The 17,836-nt window shown below is 38.6% G+C and overlaps 1 protein-coding gene across 1 annotated transcript in view; it reads right to left on the bottom strand.

Moving 5' to 3' along the window:
- jag1b (jagged canonical Notch ligand 1b) overlaps nucleotides 1-17,479 on the bottom strand; it is a 35,471-nt gene extending 17,992 nt beyond the window's left edge. Inside the window, exons 1-5 of the mRNA XM_079437155.1 lie at nucleotides 17,153-17,479; nucleotides 16,562-16,864; nucleotides 7,778-7,835; nucleotides 2,589-2,840; nucleotides 1,994-2,054 (exon numbers count right to left, since the gene is read on the bottom strand). Coding sequence (XP_079293281.1) covers nucleotides 1,994-2,054; nucleotides 2,589-2,840; nucleotides 7,778-7,835; nucleotides 16,562-16,864; nucleotides 17,153-17,224 — 746 coding nt within the window. The 5' untranslated portion in view covers nucleotides 17,225-17,479. The remainder of the gene's footprint in view (nucleotides 1-1,993; nucleotides 2,055-2,588; nucleotides 2,841-7,777; nucleotides 7,836-16,561; nucleotides 16,865-17,152) is intronic.
- Between the last annotated feature and the right edge of the window lie 357 nt (nucleotides 17,480-17,836).

The following is a 17,836-nucleotide window of genomic DNA, read 5'->3' as shown; positions in this document are numbered from 1 at the left end:
AACCACCGACAACTTATTGTCTGATTATTTAATGCCAAGCCATGCAAACAACAAACAGCAGCTTTAAAACTCCACTGGGTCTTTTAGAGAGACTAACATTAGCTTGTGGCAGGACACTCTGTCTCAAAAGCAGAGCGGCTTGGCCCCAGAACTGCTCGGACCGTCTGGGTGGGGGATTGTGTTTGTAAACTGCTCCATTGGCCAATATATTTATGGTGGGTTCTTTTTCATTCTCACTCCTGTTCCCCATGTAGCCTTTCTCCACCCAGGGAACGAAAAAACTGAGTCAGATCTACAGCCACAGAATATCTCTAAGCCTGTTATTAAAAGCCATCTCCAAAACAGCTCAGCAATAGCTCTCCCCTACACTTCCCCCTTAAGATGGCAGCAATTAAACAGCCTAAGCGTTAACCTGCTCCTTAAAGAAGGATTCAGATGAGATACTAAGTCACTTGAGCGCTTAGCCACAGGAAAGCAGACTGCCCTCCGGGGAAAAAAGAAAACAATTAGCCTGAGGCGGCAGTTCAGCTGTAAAAATAAACACTTTAGTTGAGGAAACCTCTAATCTGTGTTTAAAGACAACTATTTTTAAACGTGCGAGAAGATTTCGACTATGAGAAACATTCACAAAACCCTATTTTACATCAGCAATGTCTTAGAAGTGACTTTGAATGATATTAAAGCAAAAAGATGCCATTAAAGCAGCATGGCTGAGTAACATTTTCACCTCGACCGTAGGCCTCGGCGGTTCCAATTTAGCACAGTAAGAGCTCTTGTTACAACAGTTACACAATTGCATGGTTGTGTGTTCTGGCAAGCTTTCAATGAGAGATGAATAGGTAATGGGATATAATCATGCCAAATGTAACAAAGAGCTGAGGTTTTAGTATACATTGAATTCCGTAGACTTCCAGCCTTGATCGTTTTCAGAGATGGTACAATGATGAGAATTACTCAAACAAAAAAGATCTTTGTAACAAAGCATCACTAACGTCAGTCTGTTGACCAAATAAAAATGCAAACACCTATAACGAACCGATGAAAAACCAGAAAAAGCCCAATGCAAAACCTGCGGGGACTTGCCCCAACTAATAGAAGATCAGTTTGTTGCACAAGAAATTCAATTTTCATTAACTCGATGCCCTACTCAACTCAAATAAGTTACACATGGTGCATTCCTTTATGATGAAGCAAATAACTTCAGAAAGCCTTGTTTATGCATTTTTTCCATGCATGCTGCAATCGTACATATTACGAAAATGTCAAGGAAAACATGCTGCTATGGAAGGATAATTTTTTTCTATAATTGCTTCAAATTCTGTTCTCTAGGGAAACAACACAATAGAATAAAACACTTTTTATTACACATTAAACAAGCCAGTTAGTTTGACATACTTTTTATGTGCATCAGTGTTATAAAACAGAAGAAAAGTATTTATTATGCACTCATAAATCACTGCGCTGTATACGAACACACACAGAAACACATAACTTTCTCTTCCCCTGTGGCCAAATTCATACATCATTAGTAAAACAAGCAGTGCATTTTAAAACCCAATTAAAGATCGAACTTGGCAGATGATGGTTTGTAGATAAGGCTTCAACATCTCGCCAGACAAAAGTAAAATGGCTAAAAATAGCTTTGTGCTTCAGTTGTCTTTACAACATGGCCTTATTGACACCGTTTCACTGCTAAACGCCAACCATGTTGGGATATTTGGAGGTGGATGTCAGTAATCTGTGCTTTCATTGTCTGTGGACCAGAAACAGAGCTTGAACTATCAGACCTTGATAGGTCAAGCAGGACACATGGATTCTAACAAGATTTAACCATGAGCCTCTAGTTGCAGTGAAAGCTTGTACACTTTAATAAGGCTTGCCTCAAAATGTTAAAGAGCCAAGTTGAGGACAAAATAAACCTGGTGACAGCGTATAGTACTTTTTTTTGCAGGAAATGCCACCAAAATATAGAATAATATTGCAGATTACTCACTTGCAGCCACCTGGTTTCTTACAAGATCCATGTTCGGTGCTGCAACCTTGTTTGCAGATCGCTGGAAAACAGAAAGAGTGGGAAAGGATGAATGAGAGTAAGTTTGTTACCCATCCTCGCTGTAAGATATACCAGGGGCCACAATGTCCCCTGTTCACCCATGAAAACATTTTGGCAATGTATGGGGCGGGAATCTTTCAAATGCCTGTCCAGCCTAACTGAATCCTACTCTAATTTGAGTCCTGTCGTCAGGCTTCGGGTGCTGCGCTCTCTGTTCACGGCTTATTCCAAACTATTACCCTCACCCACCAGCCTCCTAAAATGGCAACTGTTTGAAAGCATTTGAGTCAACAATTTTTACAAAACATTTCACTTCAATTTCAAATCAGTATATTAGAATGTATTCTGAAGTGACATGTGACACTGAAGACTGGAGTAATGGCTACTGAAAACTCAGCTTTGCATCACAGGAAAAAAAAATATTTTAAAATATATTAAAAATAAAACACACATTACATTACAATAATAGTTTCACAATTCTACTGTTTTTACTGTATTTTGGATTACATAAATGCAAAACAGTCTACTTGCTCACCCGTATTGCAGTCAGGACCCGTCCATCCTTCCAGGCAGGTCTTGTTGCCATTCTGGTCACAGGTGTAATGTCCAAAGAACTCGTCACGTGGCCGGCAGAACTTGTTGCAGCCAAAGCCGTAGTAGTGTTCATCACAGGTGACCCGGATCTGGTAGTCAAACTGAGCGATGGGGCCGTTGTGGGTCAGTCTCTGCCATTGTCGATTTGGGTTGATCATCCCAGAATGATAAGCTTTCTCGATGAGCTTTCCACCTGAATAGTCAATGTGTAAAGGTTAGAAAGGCCTTGACACAATAACACACAATTCAAAGAGTTAAAGGTAAACTGAGAAACGTCAATGTCTCCTGGCTGGTGGAATAATCTTCCCACCCCTATCCGGAATGCTGGATCCCTGTCAATCTTCAAGCAACAACTGAAAACTCATCTCTTTCGGCACTACTTGACTTCATCCTAAACTTAAAAAATAAAAAAAAATAAAAAACTTAATCTTTCCCTCTATCTTTCTCTCCTTCCCTTGCTAGCTTTTACTTATTTGAACAATGACTGAGACTTGGTGTTACGAGCACTTCCTCTGTCTGATTGCCTCTTCAAGATGAATCTCTTCTTGTATTCCCCAATCGTAAGTCGCTTTGGATAAAAGCGTCTGCCAAATGACTAAATGTCTCGATATCTAGTTGCTCGCAGATTAAAGATATCGTTGGCCTAAAATGACCCCTCATGTTTATAGCTGAAGGAAAAGACCCAATCACTATTAATTACATTGTGCAAACAATATGTAATCCTACAAGCAGCCAGGACTCATGACATCAGTGAATAAACACCGTCTTGCTCACTTTCTCTGTCTCTCTGTCTGACATATTCACCCCAGTAGATTCAGATCCCATGCAGAGTAGTAAATTAGAGCAGGGTTTTTCAAACTGGGTTTCTGGAGACCCCCAGGTGGCCACAAGGGGTCCATGGAAAATTACAGCGCAAAAAAAGTTGGTATTAAATTAGGCCTAATCCTTATTTCAATTATTTCAAATTTTTCCAGCTAATATTTTAATTGTTTATTTTGGATTTGGTAAAATGACAAAGTAAATTCGAATTTAAATTTGTAATTTTTTTTATTTGTTTTTATAAAATCACCCATAATGTTTTTTTTTTATGTAAGAGGACATTCACTAAAATAAAAAAAATAAAAAAAGCAAGACCTAGAGATGCTGCACAAGTCGCGAGTTCAATGGTCAAACACATTTATTGCATAATTATATAGAAAAACAATGGAAAACCAACAAAGTTGAATTCAAAAACGCATTCTGTGCACGAACCCTAAATGAGTCTTAAAATAAATAGCAGCCTTTATATTTATGGAAGGGAACCATCCTTGCCATCAAGTTTGAAAACCCCTTGATTATAACAGATAAATGTACAATCTGAGAGACACTTACTGGAAACAAATGTATGTAAATACTAGTAAACTAAGTAATCTGACATGTATTCCCTTCAAACACTCTGACCTCAATCAAACACCCGCCCACTCACCCACATATTTCATCCTTAAATTCTTATACTCCCAACTAGGGCTGGGTTGCGTTTCCCAAAGCACTGTTGACACCATTGGTCTCCATGATCTACTTAGGTTTACAATGCTGTCTGAAATACAGTCCTCGGCATCATGACGGCATATTCTGTGCATGTGACGGTTGAAATGTGGTACAGGTAATATTTATACAACAGACAGTTCATCCGTGTGGCTATCGGTGGGCAGGACTGAAAATACATAAGGAAACAGAAGGAAATCTCTTTCCATCTCTATTCCTGACTGTGCTATTTCTACCACAGAAGATGAGGTAAGCTGACAGCTCACATCTTTCACCATTTTCCTGAATATGACTAGAACAGGGGACTGTGAAATGTCTATTCCTCCCTTTCACATAAATACTTACTAATCATTAAAGTTCTCTGCACACTGCTACAACATGGGTAAACTTATTCCTAGAGCAGGTAGAAAGAGTGAAAAGAGATGATATTATGGAGGCCAGGTGGGCCTATAGCTCATAGGTCTCTGGAATGCAGAGGGTCGTTGTGGCATTTCACTTGCATGCTGAACCCTGCGGACAGAGCCAAGTGTCACGTCTTTACTACCTGCAGCCTGAGCCACTTCACTGTGGGGTGAGGAAGTCGCGTTAAACTGACAGAAAAAACTCCACACCCTCAGGACAAGGAATAAGGAGAGTTGCTAGTAAAAATGAAAAACACATTCTACTAATGATATGCATATATATTTGTTATATATTTGATAAATAACCATTCAAAAGTTTGGGGTCAGTAAGATTTTAAGAAATTAAAATGTGTTGTTCAGTAAGGACACATTAAGTTGACCAAAAGTGACAGTAAAGACTTTTATAATGCTAAAAGATTTCTATTTTCATTTCATGTTGTTCAACTCTATTGACTAATCTCATGAATTCTCTTCATCAAAGAATCCTGAAAAATGTACCATAGTTTTCAAAAACATATTAAGCAGCACTGTTTTCAACATTATTAATAATAAAACATGATTCTTGAGCACAAAATCAGCATATTAGAATGATTTCTGAAGGATCATGTGACACTGAAGACTGGAGTAATGATGCTGAAAATTCAGTTTTACCATCACAGGAATAAATTACATCATAAAAAATATTAAAACAGAGAAAACAGCTGTTTTAAATAGTAATAATATTTCACAATATTATTGTTTTTACTGTATTTTTATCAAATAAAAAATGCAGCCCAATTGAGCATACACGACTTTGACAAACATTTGACACACACTTTTATCCATATACGCCACAATTAAAAAATTTGGGGTTGGAAAGATTTTGATAAATGTTTTTGAAAATGCTTTTCAAAGTCTCATTTTTTTAACCATAGCAACCTGCAGTGCATCTAAGGTACTGTACACATTTTATCGGTTTCTACATTTCCTGGGAATCAGATCCATGACTTTGGTGTTGCCAGCACCATGTTCCACTGTTTGAGCTGGGGGCTGTTCCATAAACCAAGATTAGAGTATAAGCCAGGCTTATTTCGGTTAGTCAGGCTTATTTTTGGTAGATTCGGTTTCATAAATCAAACTTAAAAAAGTTCAAACTCAGTTACCCCGGCAACTTATGCTGGCAAACTAACCTGGTCCGGAGCAGGCTAACTGTCAGGCTAAGCTGAGCTCCTCTAACTCTGACCAATAGGAACGCATCGATATTACCACTGACTCTCTCACATACAGTCAGTTTAATTTATTATCGGTCCAAAAATAAAAGTATACAGAAAATACACCTTAAATAATCAAATAAATAAAAAATAGGCTACAACCAACTGTATTTAATGTATTGTGCCCAAAATGTAGGCGAATGACATTTTAACATAGTTGCTACTTGTGCATGCAGTTGATCAGCAGTTTCTAGCCATGCAGCCTTTCTCTCTGAATTTATGACAGCTGTACCTTTTATGGTTATTAGAACATTAAAACATTACAATCTAAAATGTCTCTTTAAAGCATTAAAGCATAAAAACACAATCAAAAGTTAAAATCACTGAATTAAAAATGTAAATTTATAATAGAAATCAGAGTACATTTTAACTGATAAGAGGAACACACATTAGTGATTAACAGTTGCTGCTATCATAAAAATACATTTATATGTAGTAAAATTCTATGTGTCACATTTAATGTCCAACAACAAATATTTTAGCAGAATGTATATTTTATTCAGAATTCTTGCGCTAGTATTCTATTCTGCTCTGTCTGTGTAGCGCGCATGCGCGCCGCAGCGCTCGTTCTCTCGCAGAAGCCTCGCCCACTCCTGACAGCTAAATGGATATATTTGCATGGCTTTCTGACATTTACAGATGTAAAAAATATACCTGTGACGTATCAGTTATGCACTGAGGAAAACACAATGTTTCAAATGCGTTAAACAGCACAAATATTCGCTGTTTGCTATGGTGGATCGATTTGATCCATGATCGACATTAAGGGCTGCTTCAGAATAAGCGTGTACGTCACATTATCCTGACTCACTGAACCTGGATAGCATTAGTCAGATTGCGTGAACTTGAATTGTCGTTTATGGAACCGCTTTAGTCCCGATTGATTTGTTAGGTTATTTCAAGTCAGGTTTTGGACTTTAATCCCCGCTTTTCTTAGCGTCTTTTATGGAACAGCCCCCTGGTACAGCTTTAAAAAAATACAAAGATTTGGCCTAAATCTACCTTTGTTGGACTATGTTATTTTACAATATTTATACAGTAAAACGTTGTAACTAAATCTTCTCAAAATGAGTCATAAATGTAAGCAAATCTGAATTGGCTACAGATTTGGGGATTTCCAGATTCTAATATTTAATTCAAATATTCAAAGTCCAATAAATATAAACAAATGCCTCTAAAATGTAGCACAACAAATATTAGGAAGTATTTGAAAAGACCACAATCCAAAAAGTAAAATTACAGGTTCTAGCATCAGATAAACCATTAGAATATGCAGTCTATAAGCTGATACATACCGTAGAGTACAAGACAAGAGACCAACTACAATATAAGCTTTTCTGCAACAAAAACTTTGAACTCAGAATATCTGGATGGAAGTCGTTATACAAGTTAATGGTAAGACAACCCAGAAGAGCTATTCAAATGAACTTCACCAGACTCAGTTTAGAGTCTAAATGGGACTGTTTCTAGAGTGTTAAGCCCTGTTGAAGTGTAAGAAGAGAAAGGCTATAGCAAACATAACCTTGTGCTTGAGCTATGCACCGTGACAGAGAGGCCATGAGACCTTGACTGCCAACACCTGCCATTAGTCATCAGGTATTCGGAAACATTTTCATAAGCATGAGGCCCCCTCAACAATGTTTCTCACAGACACACACACAGTCTTCCTCTTCTTCCCTTCCCTGTCCTGTCACACACACCTGTCAGCACATTTGGTTTAAAGACTAGCATGCTATGAGCGGAAATGGTACAAAAACAAACTTAAATTTCTAACATTTCCTAAAGTTTAATCAAAAGAAAAAAGTTATGAAACAAAACAAAAACAGAAACAAATAAAACAAAGCAAGAAATACAGATAGGACATCAAAGAGAGAAACAAAAACAGACAAAATACATCAAACAAAAAACAAATAAAAACAAAAAGAAGCAAAACAAACAAAATTCATGCTACTCACTTTCGGTGGCGGTCTCGTTATTGAAGTCCAAGGCCTCCACTATCAACGTGTAGGACCTCTGAAAGAGAAAAACACACATGCAGTCAGCAGTGAAACCAAAACAAAGAAACATCAAAGATCATTTTACATCAACAGAGCTTTAGTCAGGGACCTTGACTCGTAACCAATAAACACCAATGACAAAATGTGACCATGGGGACATGCTGAGAAATGTGCCATGAAAGATCAGAAGAATAATACAACCTTCACCTTATCTGGTTGTGCTCTCCTGAAACTTTGGGCAGGTACAGTGTCACCATCTTTACAATTTAAACAATGACTGGCAGAATAGATCAACAAGCATAATTGTTTTGGTAATCTACCTCTGGGAGACTGTTGTTGAACCAATCGAAAGAACCAAGTAGCTCTCTAACCTTCGCAGTACACCTGAGTAGCACTTATTTGCATTATTTAATCAACAAATTTGTTCATTCAAACTTATTTGCTTGTGCACATGAAATTAAACTATTACATTTGGTGCAATTTAAAAGCTGTTTCTTTACAAAAGTTTTAAATAATTAATAAAAATGTAATAATATTAGTAATAATAAGCTTTATTTGTATAGCACCTTTCATACTGTACAAGGAATGCAGCTCACAGTGCTTTATAATAAGAAATTATTACTATAAACACCAAGTAAGTTCACATGGAAACAAGTAAAAAATTAAATCATAATTAAAACAAAATGAGATTAAAGATAAAATCCCTTTCGTAAAGTTTATAAACGTTTATTACATACATAAAATGAAAAGTCAAACCAAGTAGGCTAATTTTCATTGTGCTTGAGCATTGCAGCATCAGGCTGTTCCTCTCCATTCTGAATTTTTTTCCCCCAGAAAATAATGAAATTTCCAGAAATGACAGACCTCAGTCTTCTTTTACATGTGTGTGTTTATTATGTGTGAGGGTCTAGTAGAGTTAAATCACTGGGTCATGTTATTCTCACTGACAGTTATGTGGCATCAGTTCAGCAGTCATTGTTAGGACATTAGTTCCAACATTTTGTACATTCAAAGAAGTCCTTCTATCTTAGTACTAACTTTATTATTCAAAGCAGCCATTTAATTTGCAGTTTGACAAACTGGAAGGAAACATCTATCCTATTTTGACTATATAATAGTTGAGAAACACAGTGATGGAATCGGATGGCAGCATCATGGTTCTTTAATATATACAATAATGCTGAATGATTCATATCCATGTACCACATTATTTACATACTACTCCAAGAAAACACCACAGTTTGACCCAAGAGGTAAAGGTTTGGCTGGTGGGTGAAACACACTGGTAGATGCCATAACTACACCATTAGAGGGCAAAAAAGTTTGGGACTGTAAATGTCTTGATGATGTCAGTTGCTGGTTGGCTGATGTCATCATGTGATTAATCAATTGTTATTTTTGATTCAGGTTATTGTCTAATGTATGCAGATCTGAGTGATCTTAAGCAATGGTGGAAATCAAACTGTGGACTTCTTTTCTGTTGACCAATGGAAATGCTGACAGTCCAGTGCTGTCCATGTATTATATACCTCCTTGGTTCTACCAAGGTTCATATTTATAAAAAAAAAAAAAAAAAAAAAAAAATTATATATATATATATATATATATATATATATATATATATATATATATATATATATATATATATATATATATATATATATAGGTTATTTCTTCCACAGAATGCCTTACAGTACATACAGTGCACTCCATAAGTATTGGAACAGTAAAGACAAAATTGCTCTGTTGGCTGTGGAGTCAAGACATTTGCAAATATAATTAAAAAATGAATATGAGACAAAACTACAGAATGTCACATTTTATTATTAGCCGTTTCAACACATATATGGTTTAACAAATAAAAAGAACAGCACTTTTAGAGTCCATCCCACTCATTGATGTGAGCATAAGTATTGTGACAGTTGAACAAAAGGCAGATATAAAAGATTAAAAGCTATTATTTAGTTGCAGATCCCTTGCGCAGAATCACAGCAGTGAGTCTGTGACCCATAGACATCACCAGACCCTTGGTCTCATCCTTTGAAATGCTTTTCCCAGCCTTTAATGCAGCCAATTCCAATTGTTGCTTGTTTTGGGGAGTTTCTGCCTTTACTCTCCTCTCCAGCTGGTGAAATTCATGTTCATTTGGATTTAAATCTGGAGATTGACTTGGGCAATCTAAGACTTTCCATTTCTTAGCCCTTATAAATTCCTTGACTGAACTGGCAGGGTGTTTTGGGTCATTGTCCTGATGCAATATGAAGCACTTCCCAATGAATCTGGTGGCATTTTCTTGAATATTGGTAGGCAAGATGTACTTGATTTTGTACCCTTCCAAATTTATTCTGCTACTGTCATCATACATTAAGTCATCAGTAAAGTTGAGAGGACCTGTTCCAGAGGCAGCCATGCATGCCCATGCCATGACACCACCTCCACCATGCTTTACAGATGAGGCTGTATGCTTGGGATCATTGCAGTTCCCTTTTTTTCTCCACATTTTTGCTTTCCCATCACTTAGACAAAGGTTCATCTTTGTCTCATCGGTCCATAAACAGTTCCAAAACTCTTCTGGCTCACCTTTGTGCTTTTTTGCATACTCTATTCTTGCCTTTCTATTTTTGGTGCTGGTCAGAGGTTGGCATCTTGCTGTGTAGCATCTGTAATTCTGTGTCAAAGTCTCCTGAGGACAGTAAATTGTCAGAGCATCACCCCAGCTTTCTGGAAGTTGTTGGTGATTTTACAGACATGTCTTTTAGGATTCATTTTCACAGCTTTTATGATTTGTCTGTCATCGACTACCCGTTGTTTTCTCAGCCGACCGGGTCGTTGTTGGTTGCCTTCCTCTTTTCTTTTAGCATCCAAATTGCTTGCTTTTCTCTCAAAGTCAGCTCCCTCGTCTTCATCCTGGTTTGTGTGTGTCATCATCGAATGCAAGATTCAGAATACAGAAGTAATGGATAAAACTGATACGACACATTCCCTGCTTTTAATATCTGAGGAATTAATGCAACAGGACACAGCTGATCACTTAGAAAGACCTGTGAGGCAACTGTTCCAATACTTATGCTCACATCAGATAGAGAGATGAAACTCTAAAAGGTGCTGAACTTCTTAGCTGGTAAAACATCTATGTGTTGAATCACCCAATAATAAAATGTGACATTCTGTAGTTTTGTCTCATATTCATCTTTTAATCATATTTGTCAATGTCTTGACTCCACAGCCAACAGAGCAATTTTGTCTTTACTGTTCCAGTACTTATGGAGGGCACTGTACATACTAATAAATTCCCACTAGTGTCCATTCTGCATAATTACCTCACATGACAGAAAGAGTTACGAGAAGGAGAAGAAAATTGCAGGTTGAAAGTGAACTCTTTTCTTTGAAAAACCCACAAAAATCCCCTTTCACTTCTCACTTTCAGGTCTTTTGTGTACTGCGTTTTGTTCCTCTTTTTCCCCACGGAGAGGAATGTGGAGTGAGGATCTGAGGGAGTTGCGGGGGGTGGGCTGCTTTTAGCATGACTCCAATGCAGGCCGAGATCTCTGGAGGGCTTGGTTACATTTCAGCACTTCTGAAACGCTTTGTCTGACTTAAGGTCATCATCGCTCTCACCGGTATCAGGTAACAAGAGTCACAGAGAGAGAGAGAGATTACTCCGCCTGAGAGAATAAAATGAGCGTCCATTTCTAGGATTTAGTGTTAGAAGTTGATCGAAAAAAGCAGAAGCATATGAGAGTAAACGAGCGTGCGTGCGAACGCGTCTGTGCCAGAATTGAAGCATCTCTTTTCGGCACCTACTTGTCAGATTCACACACTCGTACTCTTGACGAGGGACCACGGAATTTCCAACATCTCCAAGGTTCTCACTGTCCGTTTGCAGCAACGATGGATTCTGAGTCCCCTACGGCAGACCATTCAAACAAACCAATGTGCAACACCTCTCACTGTACAAACAGCTAAAATTAGTCTGGGTCATGCGGATCTCGATGACCTGAAGAATATCAAGATAACAACGTCGCCAAAACAAAGCATAAGCTTAAGTGGAAAATGTCAATCAAGTGGTACTAGAGATCCTAGCCAATACAATACAACTTTCTGTTCTCTAAGATTGTATTTTTTTTTGTCTAAATAAATTTAAAATTAAACTCTAAAAGCTAAAATCAGCCATTTTAAATGCTACAAATAAATTAAATAAATAAATACATATACATACACACCATAGTCAACATTTGAAGTGGATCAAAACCTTTCATCAAAGTTGTCCTAAAACCAAAACAATACCCGTTCTTGTCTTAGTACAACTTTGATGAACTTTTTTGATCCACTTCAGATGTTGACTACTGTATATCCAGTATCAACCGGATAAATAATAATAAATAAAAAAATAAATTGGAAGATACCTGTTAAGGTGCTGATATATTGCGCATTACTAAAAAGTACACAAATAGGATGTGCTAAACTTTATATTTTTAATATTCAAGTTTTGGTTTCTGATTAGACAAATTCAAGACATTTTTGAAAGTATTTTAAACTAATTTCCCCCAAAAAACTTCATTTTTGGCCAAGAGACAGTACAACAGTCAAGGATACCCATCTGCATGTGCTTCAAGTGCATTAATTAAAAGACACAAGTTTTAAGGACAGAAAGTCTTACTGTGCAAAATCTCCAAGTGCTTATTAAATCACAGGTGCTAAAATACCTAAAATCCAATACCGTTCCCCTCTCTCTGTTTATGGTTATCAAATATCAGTTTATTTGATGCAAGCTGTGTCACCTCCACGGAGATACACCTTGTCCTTCCTCTCCTTGTCCACACTTGAATGCATTGTTAACACAAACATGCTGTTGATTCACAGCCACCATTGAATTAACAAATCTTGCCAGTTTATGTATATCAAGCACACAGCTCATTAATTTCAGCTGCCCTGCACTTCCACACAGTGTTTGAAAGTGCCCGCTGTTGTATATTACGGACATGTCCGGACATGAGCTAGCACAACCTCCCATCAGATCAGGACAGTGACTAAAGGTAATGGACTTAGTAACCTAAGCAATTGTTTTACCAACCATTATGTAGTTTTACATTTACGTTTATGCATCTGGTATGCTTTGATCGAAAGCGACTTGCATTGCATTGAAGGCATATTTTTTTTTAAATCAGTTAATGCATTCTCTGGGAACCAATCCCATGACCATGGTGTTGCTAGCAACACGCTCTACGCCATTAAAAGGGTTTAAACAGGCTAAATGAATGAGAAACGATCATGGTTTTTCAGTGAGAAGAAGGGGGGGTTTTAAAGAAAAGGGCCGCTGTGGATCTCACTCCATAACTCACAATCTGGTTATCAGCTCTAAATGCCTGCTGCTGCCAGGTTCCTTTTTCCCATGCTTGTCACTGACCTCAGTGTGTCATCATTGAACTCTCACTATCCCCATCAGCAGACTCCCAAACTTCACACTGCATTTGCCTTATTACTCTAGGCCTTCACAGACATCTGATAAAGTTCTACACTTGCTCACAAACCCCCTGAGCTCTGATATGGGATGTATTCGGCTTCTACAAACGGTTGAGGTGTTTTTTCTTTCATCCCACTCACTTGCTGTGGGAATCTGCCGAGTGATGTCTCCGTTGGTAAAAATGTGATTGCTAATAAGGAGAGGCTGACATGTAGAGTGACAAACGTTCAACAATGGCTCCAGATGTACTCCGCCAGATTCCAATTAATCAAAGTTAACAGGCTTTACATTAGCAGCTTGGAAAACTAGACTATGACCAAGAAGGTAACCGCCCTTTTTTGCCTTTCAGGAGGTGCAATCACAGAAGGAAGGCTTTTTTGTGAAAGATTCCTATCAGGAGTGCTGGCCGCAGATAAGGGGGGCTTGCAAAGAAAGCTTTTGACAATCTTTCACTGCTCTCTCTGGCGTGGAAAATGAGACAGGCTTCCCTGATAACAGGTCTGTCAGTCACCTGTGCGCACACAAGCGCTACTGGCAGCCATCTAATCTCCTGTCACTCAGGAAGGCGATCGCGGGCAGGGACTGAGGAGAGAATCAGATCACATCAAACGGCACATCAGCTGTCAGGTATCCAGTCAAAGGGAGCGTATTCAAGATTAGACATCTCAATACAACAAAATGTTTCCTGGTAACATCATAAATCTGAATTGAGTAAGTCATGTGTGAGGTGATTAAGAAGTGTTAGCTAAACAAAACATTAGTACTACACTACTTTACAATGGCCTAACAATACCTCATTCAAGTCCTTAACAAGGGTGAGAAAAAAGACAAACGATACATTTCCCCGTTCTACGACTTGAGTAATTTGCACTTAAGCGCCACATCAGAGAAGACCGTATAAAGCAAACATGTCATTATCCCCTTAGCTGCCCGTAGCTCTTTCCCTCAGGCTTGCGGACGGTTCACCTGCATTTTATTCCCACACTGACCAACCCTCAGCCTGCTGTCTTTCCCAAAAGCATAAGAGAAATGGACAGAATGTGCTCAGAAAAGCAAAAGAATGATTTTAAAATATGCTTTGGATTACTTCTGTTTACTTTGAAAGGGATATGAATTAAATACACACATAAATACTAGTTTGGGTTTTAGGAAAGGGAACGGGTTCACAGACTATTAAACAAAATGGAAGATGGGACAGGAAAAAAGGAATTATCCAATTTGCTGGTGAACCAGCTTTTTGGCTCCTGCTGAGCAGACAGGCCCCAGGTGCATTCAGGGCCGCGGGGCCAAAGAGCAGTGCTGTAATTTGCTGAAACGGCCAGTATGAGAAGGTCAGGGCTGGGGTGGGTTTGTCTAGGAGCCGATCTCATCACTGCTGAGTCGAACGCAGCTTCCTGTTGCTTGCCCTAGGCCAGCATTATTCCTGGACTGGCTCCATTATGCACAGTAATCCTCCCTGTAGCCAGTTTGGCCCAGCTATTGTCACCCCCTGTTTCATGTTTGCTGAAGCTGGCTCTGTCTGGGTGGGCTATGACTAAAACCCTCTCTCGCTCTCTTTTACACTCTACACCCCTCTCTAAAACTAAAAGCATGGGGCAATCAAATGCAGTAAAAGGTGCAAAATAAATGGGTGGTATTCCTGTAAATGAAACATTTAAAGTTTGGCGACGAGATTTGGCTGTTGTGTCTGGGAACTTGCTGAGAGTAATTACCGAGGGTTGCAAAAGTTAAAAGGTGCCATACCTAGTCTCCAGTCAGCCGTGACTGACACAAAGCCTAAACTTCAAATCTCCCCAGCTGCCAACCGAACAAATAATTAGCGACTGACTGAAGTGTGCTATATCGTAATTTTAGATTTTATCATAATTTTGATGATAAAAAGAAACCATTTGCAGTCTGCTTTGGAAGTGCACATTACAAAAATAGCTGAAGTGTCATATGATCAACACATGCCCACTGGCCATCTAGTTCACATACTGGGCAGCTCACTGGGGCGAACAGTTCAAACAGGGACACGTTTTCTTTGTCAGACCGACAGTTCGTCCTTTGATTTTTTTTTTATCATTTTGACCCCGCTGAGAATGTAACTACAATGACATCATCAAGCGAGCAGGTGCACAAGCGCTCATGCCAACAGAACGTACGAAAGGACAGTTCAACGTCCCCACAGCCAAGAGCTCCTGAGAAATTAACACGAACACAGGATTCCCACACTTTCTGACTATCAAATTTTCACAACTGTTGCATTTTAACTAACATCACTACAAAACATTTCATAACATAGTCAGAAATCTCCTAAAAAAGTATGTTTAATCCAGTTTACATTCTCTATTGACCTCCCTGGAGTACCTTCAGGGACCCTCAGGGGTCCACAGGCCCACAATTTATTTAGTTAATACAGCTTAAATGTTGGCAGACATCACACTACATACTACAGTAGGAATTCTATTACACGACTGCATATCATAACACACAGGTTTACTGCAAATCCCCTGCAGTTTAGACTGACTTGATAACACAGGTTATAAAAGCCCCTTAAAGAGATGACTACCATTTCAAGAGATCACCTCAACTCATAAATTCTTTAGTGCTGCAAGACAAACATGGTTAATCTCTCTTCTGTGGAGCTTCGGCTCATGTGCTTCACACCAAACAAATCTTCTTTTATTTGCATTCTAATGCAGTGACACAAATCAAGAGGTTTATTTGATGCATTTATTTACAGAGTTAGCTGACTGCCAGAAAGGAGACACTGAAAGGAGCTTCATGAGGAGTGAATTTACTGCAGGCCACTGTCAACATGGCACGAAATTATAATCAAGACATAAATGTTTTGCCAAGGAAACATCTTTGCTTACATCCGTTTAACATTTAAATGTTATCACTTTCAACTCGACTTTATTCATCAGTAAACAAATTGTTCAGTAGTGTAATGAAGACCTCTGAGTTGTTGTTTTTGTTTACGGTGTCATGCACACACAACTAAACCGAGCAGGTATAAACTCCAGGGGCCTGTTTCATAAAACAGGTTTACCAAATAAGCCAAGTTTATATCAGTTAGTCTGACTTATGGTCAATTGATTTGATTCAAAATAAGTCAGACTAACTGAAATAAGTCTGGCTTGTTTGGTAAACTTGTTTTATGAAACAGCCCCCAGGACAAACCGCACACTTGGATCGAAACATTGCTACGATGTATCACCAACGTTTCGTCATCATAACCCGCTATGACCACATTAATTATGCACTAAAATAAGAAATTGGACATATCTACTCACCGGCCACGCAAAACTGAAGGGTAAAACAATCCTTGACTTTTCACTCCGCGTTCCCTTGGTCGAAAATTTATTCCCACCGAGAACGGGCGTAGATCCAGTTCCGAAACTGCAAGCCCCAGCCGCGGAAACTCGCGATTGATATTCCTTCAGACAAACTTTAAAATATGTATCACATTCGTCCCGCGTGCATTTGCGATCCGCCGGGTTCCTCTCGCCATCGCAGCACGAGCCATTCTGCAGCTCGCCGTTCGCATTCTGCATCGATACGATTTCCAGCTCGAAGTGCCCCGATGCGTCAGACACCTGTTGAGAAGAAACACTTTAAATCCGTGTATATAAAGTGCAGCAAAATCAAATTAGTCTCGTTTTATGGAATAGGCTGCTAAACTTTGTCTGCCAATGTGTCAGTGTCAGATTGCAGTAACGCGCTGCTTTTGAGTCCAAACAAGGTTGTTTTGGTATCACACAGAAGATATTTGTCAGTGCAATTTTATAGTACATAGCTTTGTGTTACAGTATATTTAGAAAATAACACAAAGACAGAAAAACAAAACAAAAAAAAAACATTTCAGTTATTTAAAACAGACTCACCTTCGTCGGCAAGCATAACAAAAAGGCATGAAGGTAGAAAGCAGAAAATACTGAACTCCGTCGCACAATCATGCCTTCTTGTTGGTGTTGCTTTGAGACTCAGAAGTTCTAGCCGCCTCACGGCTCTAATGTACTCCCCGATTTAACATGCACGGGTGGAGAACAACTTTATTTCTTTCAGAAGACTATTTTCCAATGTGTAGGAAACTGCCTCCTATTATCCCAGCGTATCTGAAATTCGTATCTTTCTTATTCTGCTTCTCTCTCTCAGCGGCGGGTATACATTACACAGAAGCCATGAGAGCGTTTGTCCGCGACTGACTGACTGACTGCGCGTTCAATACACCAAGTTCAGTTAATGGGGGTGGCAAACGCACGCGTAATTTTAATATTCAAAAGTTAAAGGGTGTGGCGTGTAGAGAAGCCCCGCCCGTGTCCCCCAGTCCCACAAGATGACGGGTTATCTGGGAGACTTAACCGCATGCTCTTCCACTGCAAAAAATGTTATAGATATATAGTTTTAAGGGAAAAGGAATGCAACATACTATATTAATTAGTTCACTGTATGTTAAATATTTTAAATAAAATACAGTTTTACTGTACAATATTAAGAAAAACGTTTTTAAAAGAAACAAAAACATGTTGAAGTTTTATATTTAACTACGCAATACATACATATCTATC

Source organism: Barbus barbus (assembly GCF_936440315.1).
Source record: "Barbus barbus genome assembly, chromosome: 16".
Classification (NCBI taxonomy): domain Eukaryota; kingdom Metazoa; phylum Chordata; class Actinopteri; order Cypriniformes; family Cyprinidae; genus Barbus; species Barbus barbus.
The sequence above is the reverse complement of the archived record's forward strand: the minus strand, read 5'-3'. Positions and strand labels throughout refer to the sequence as shown.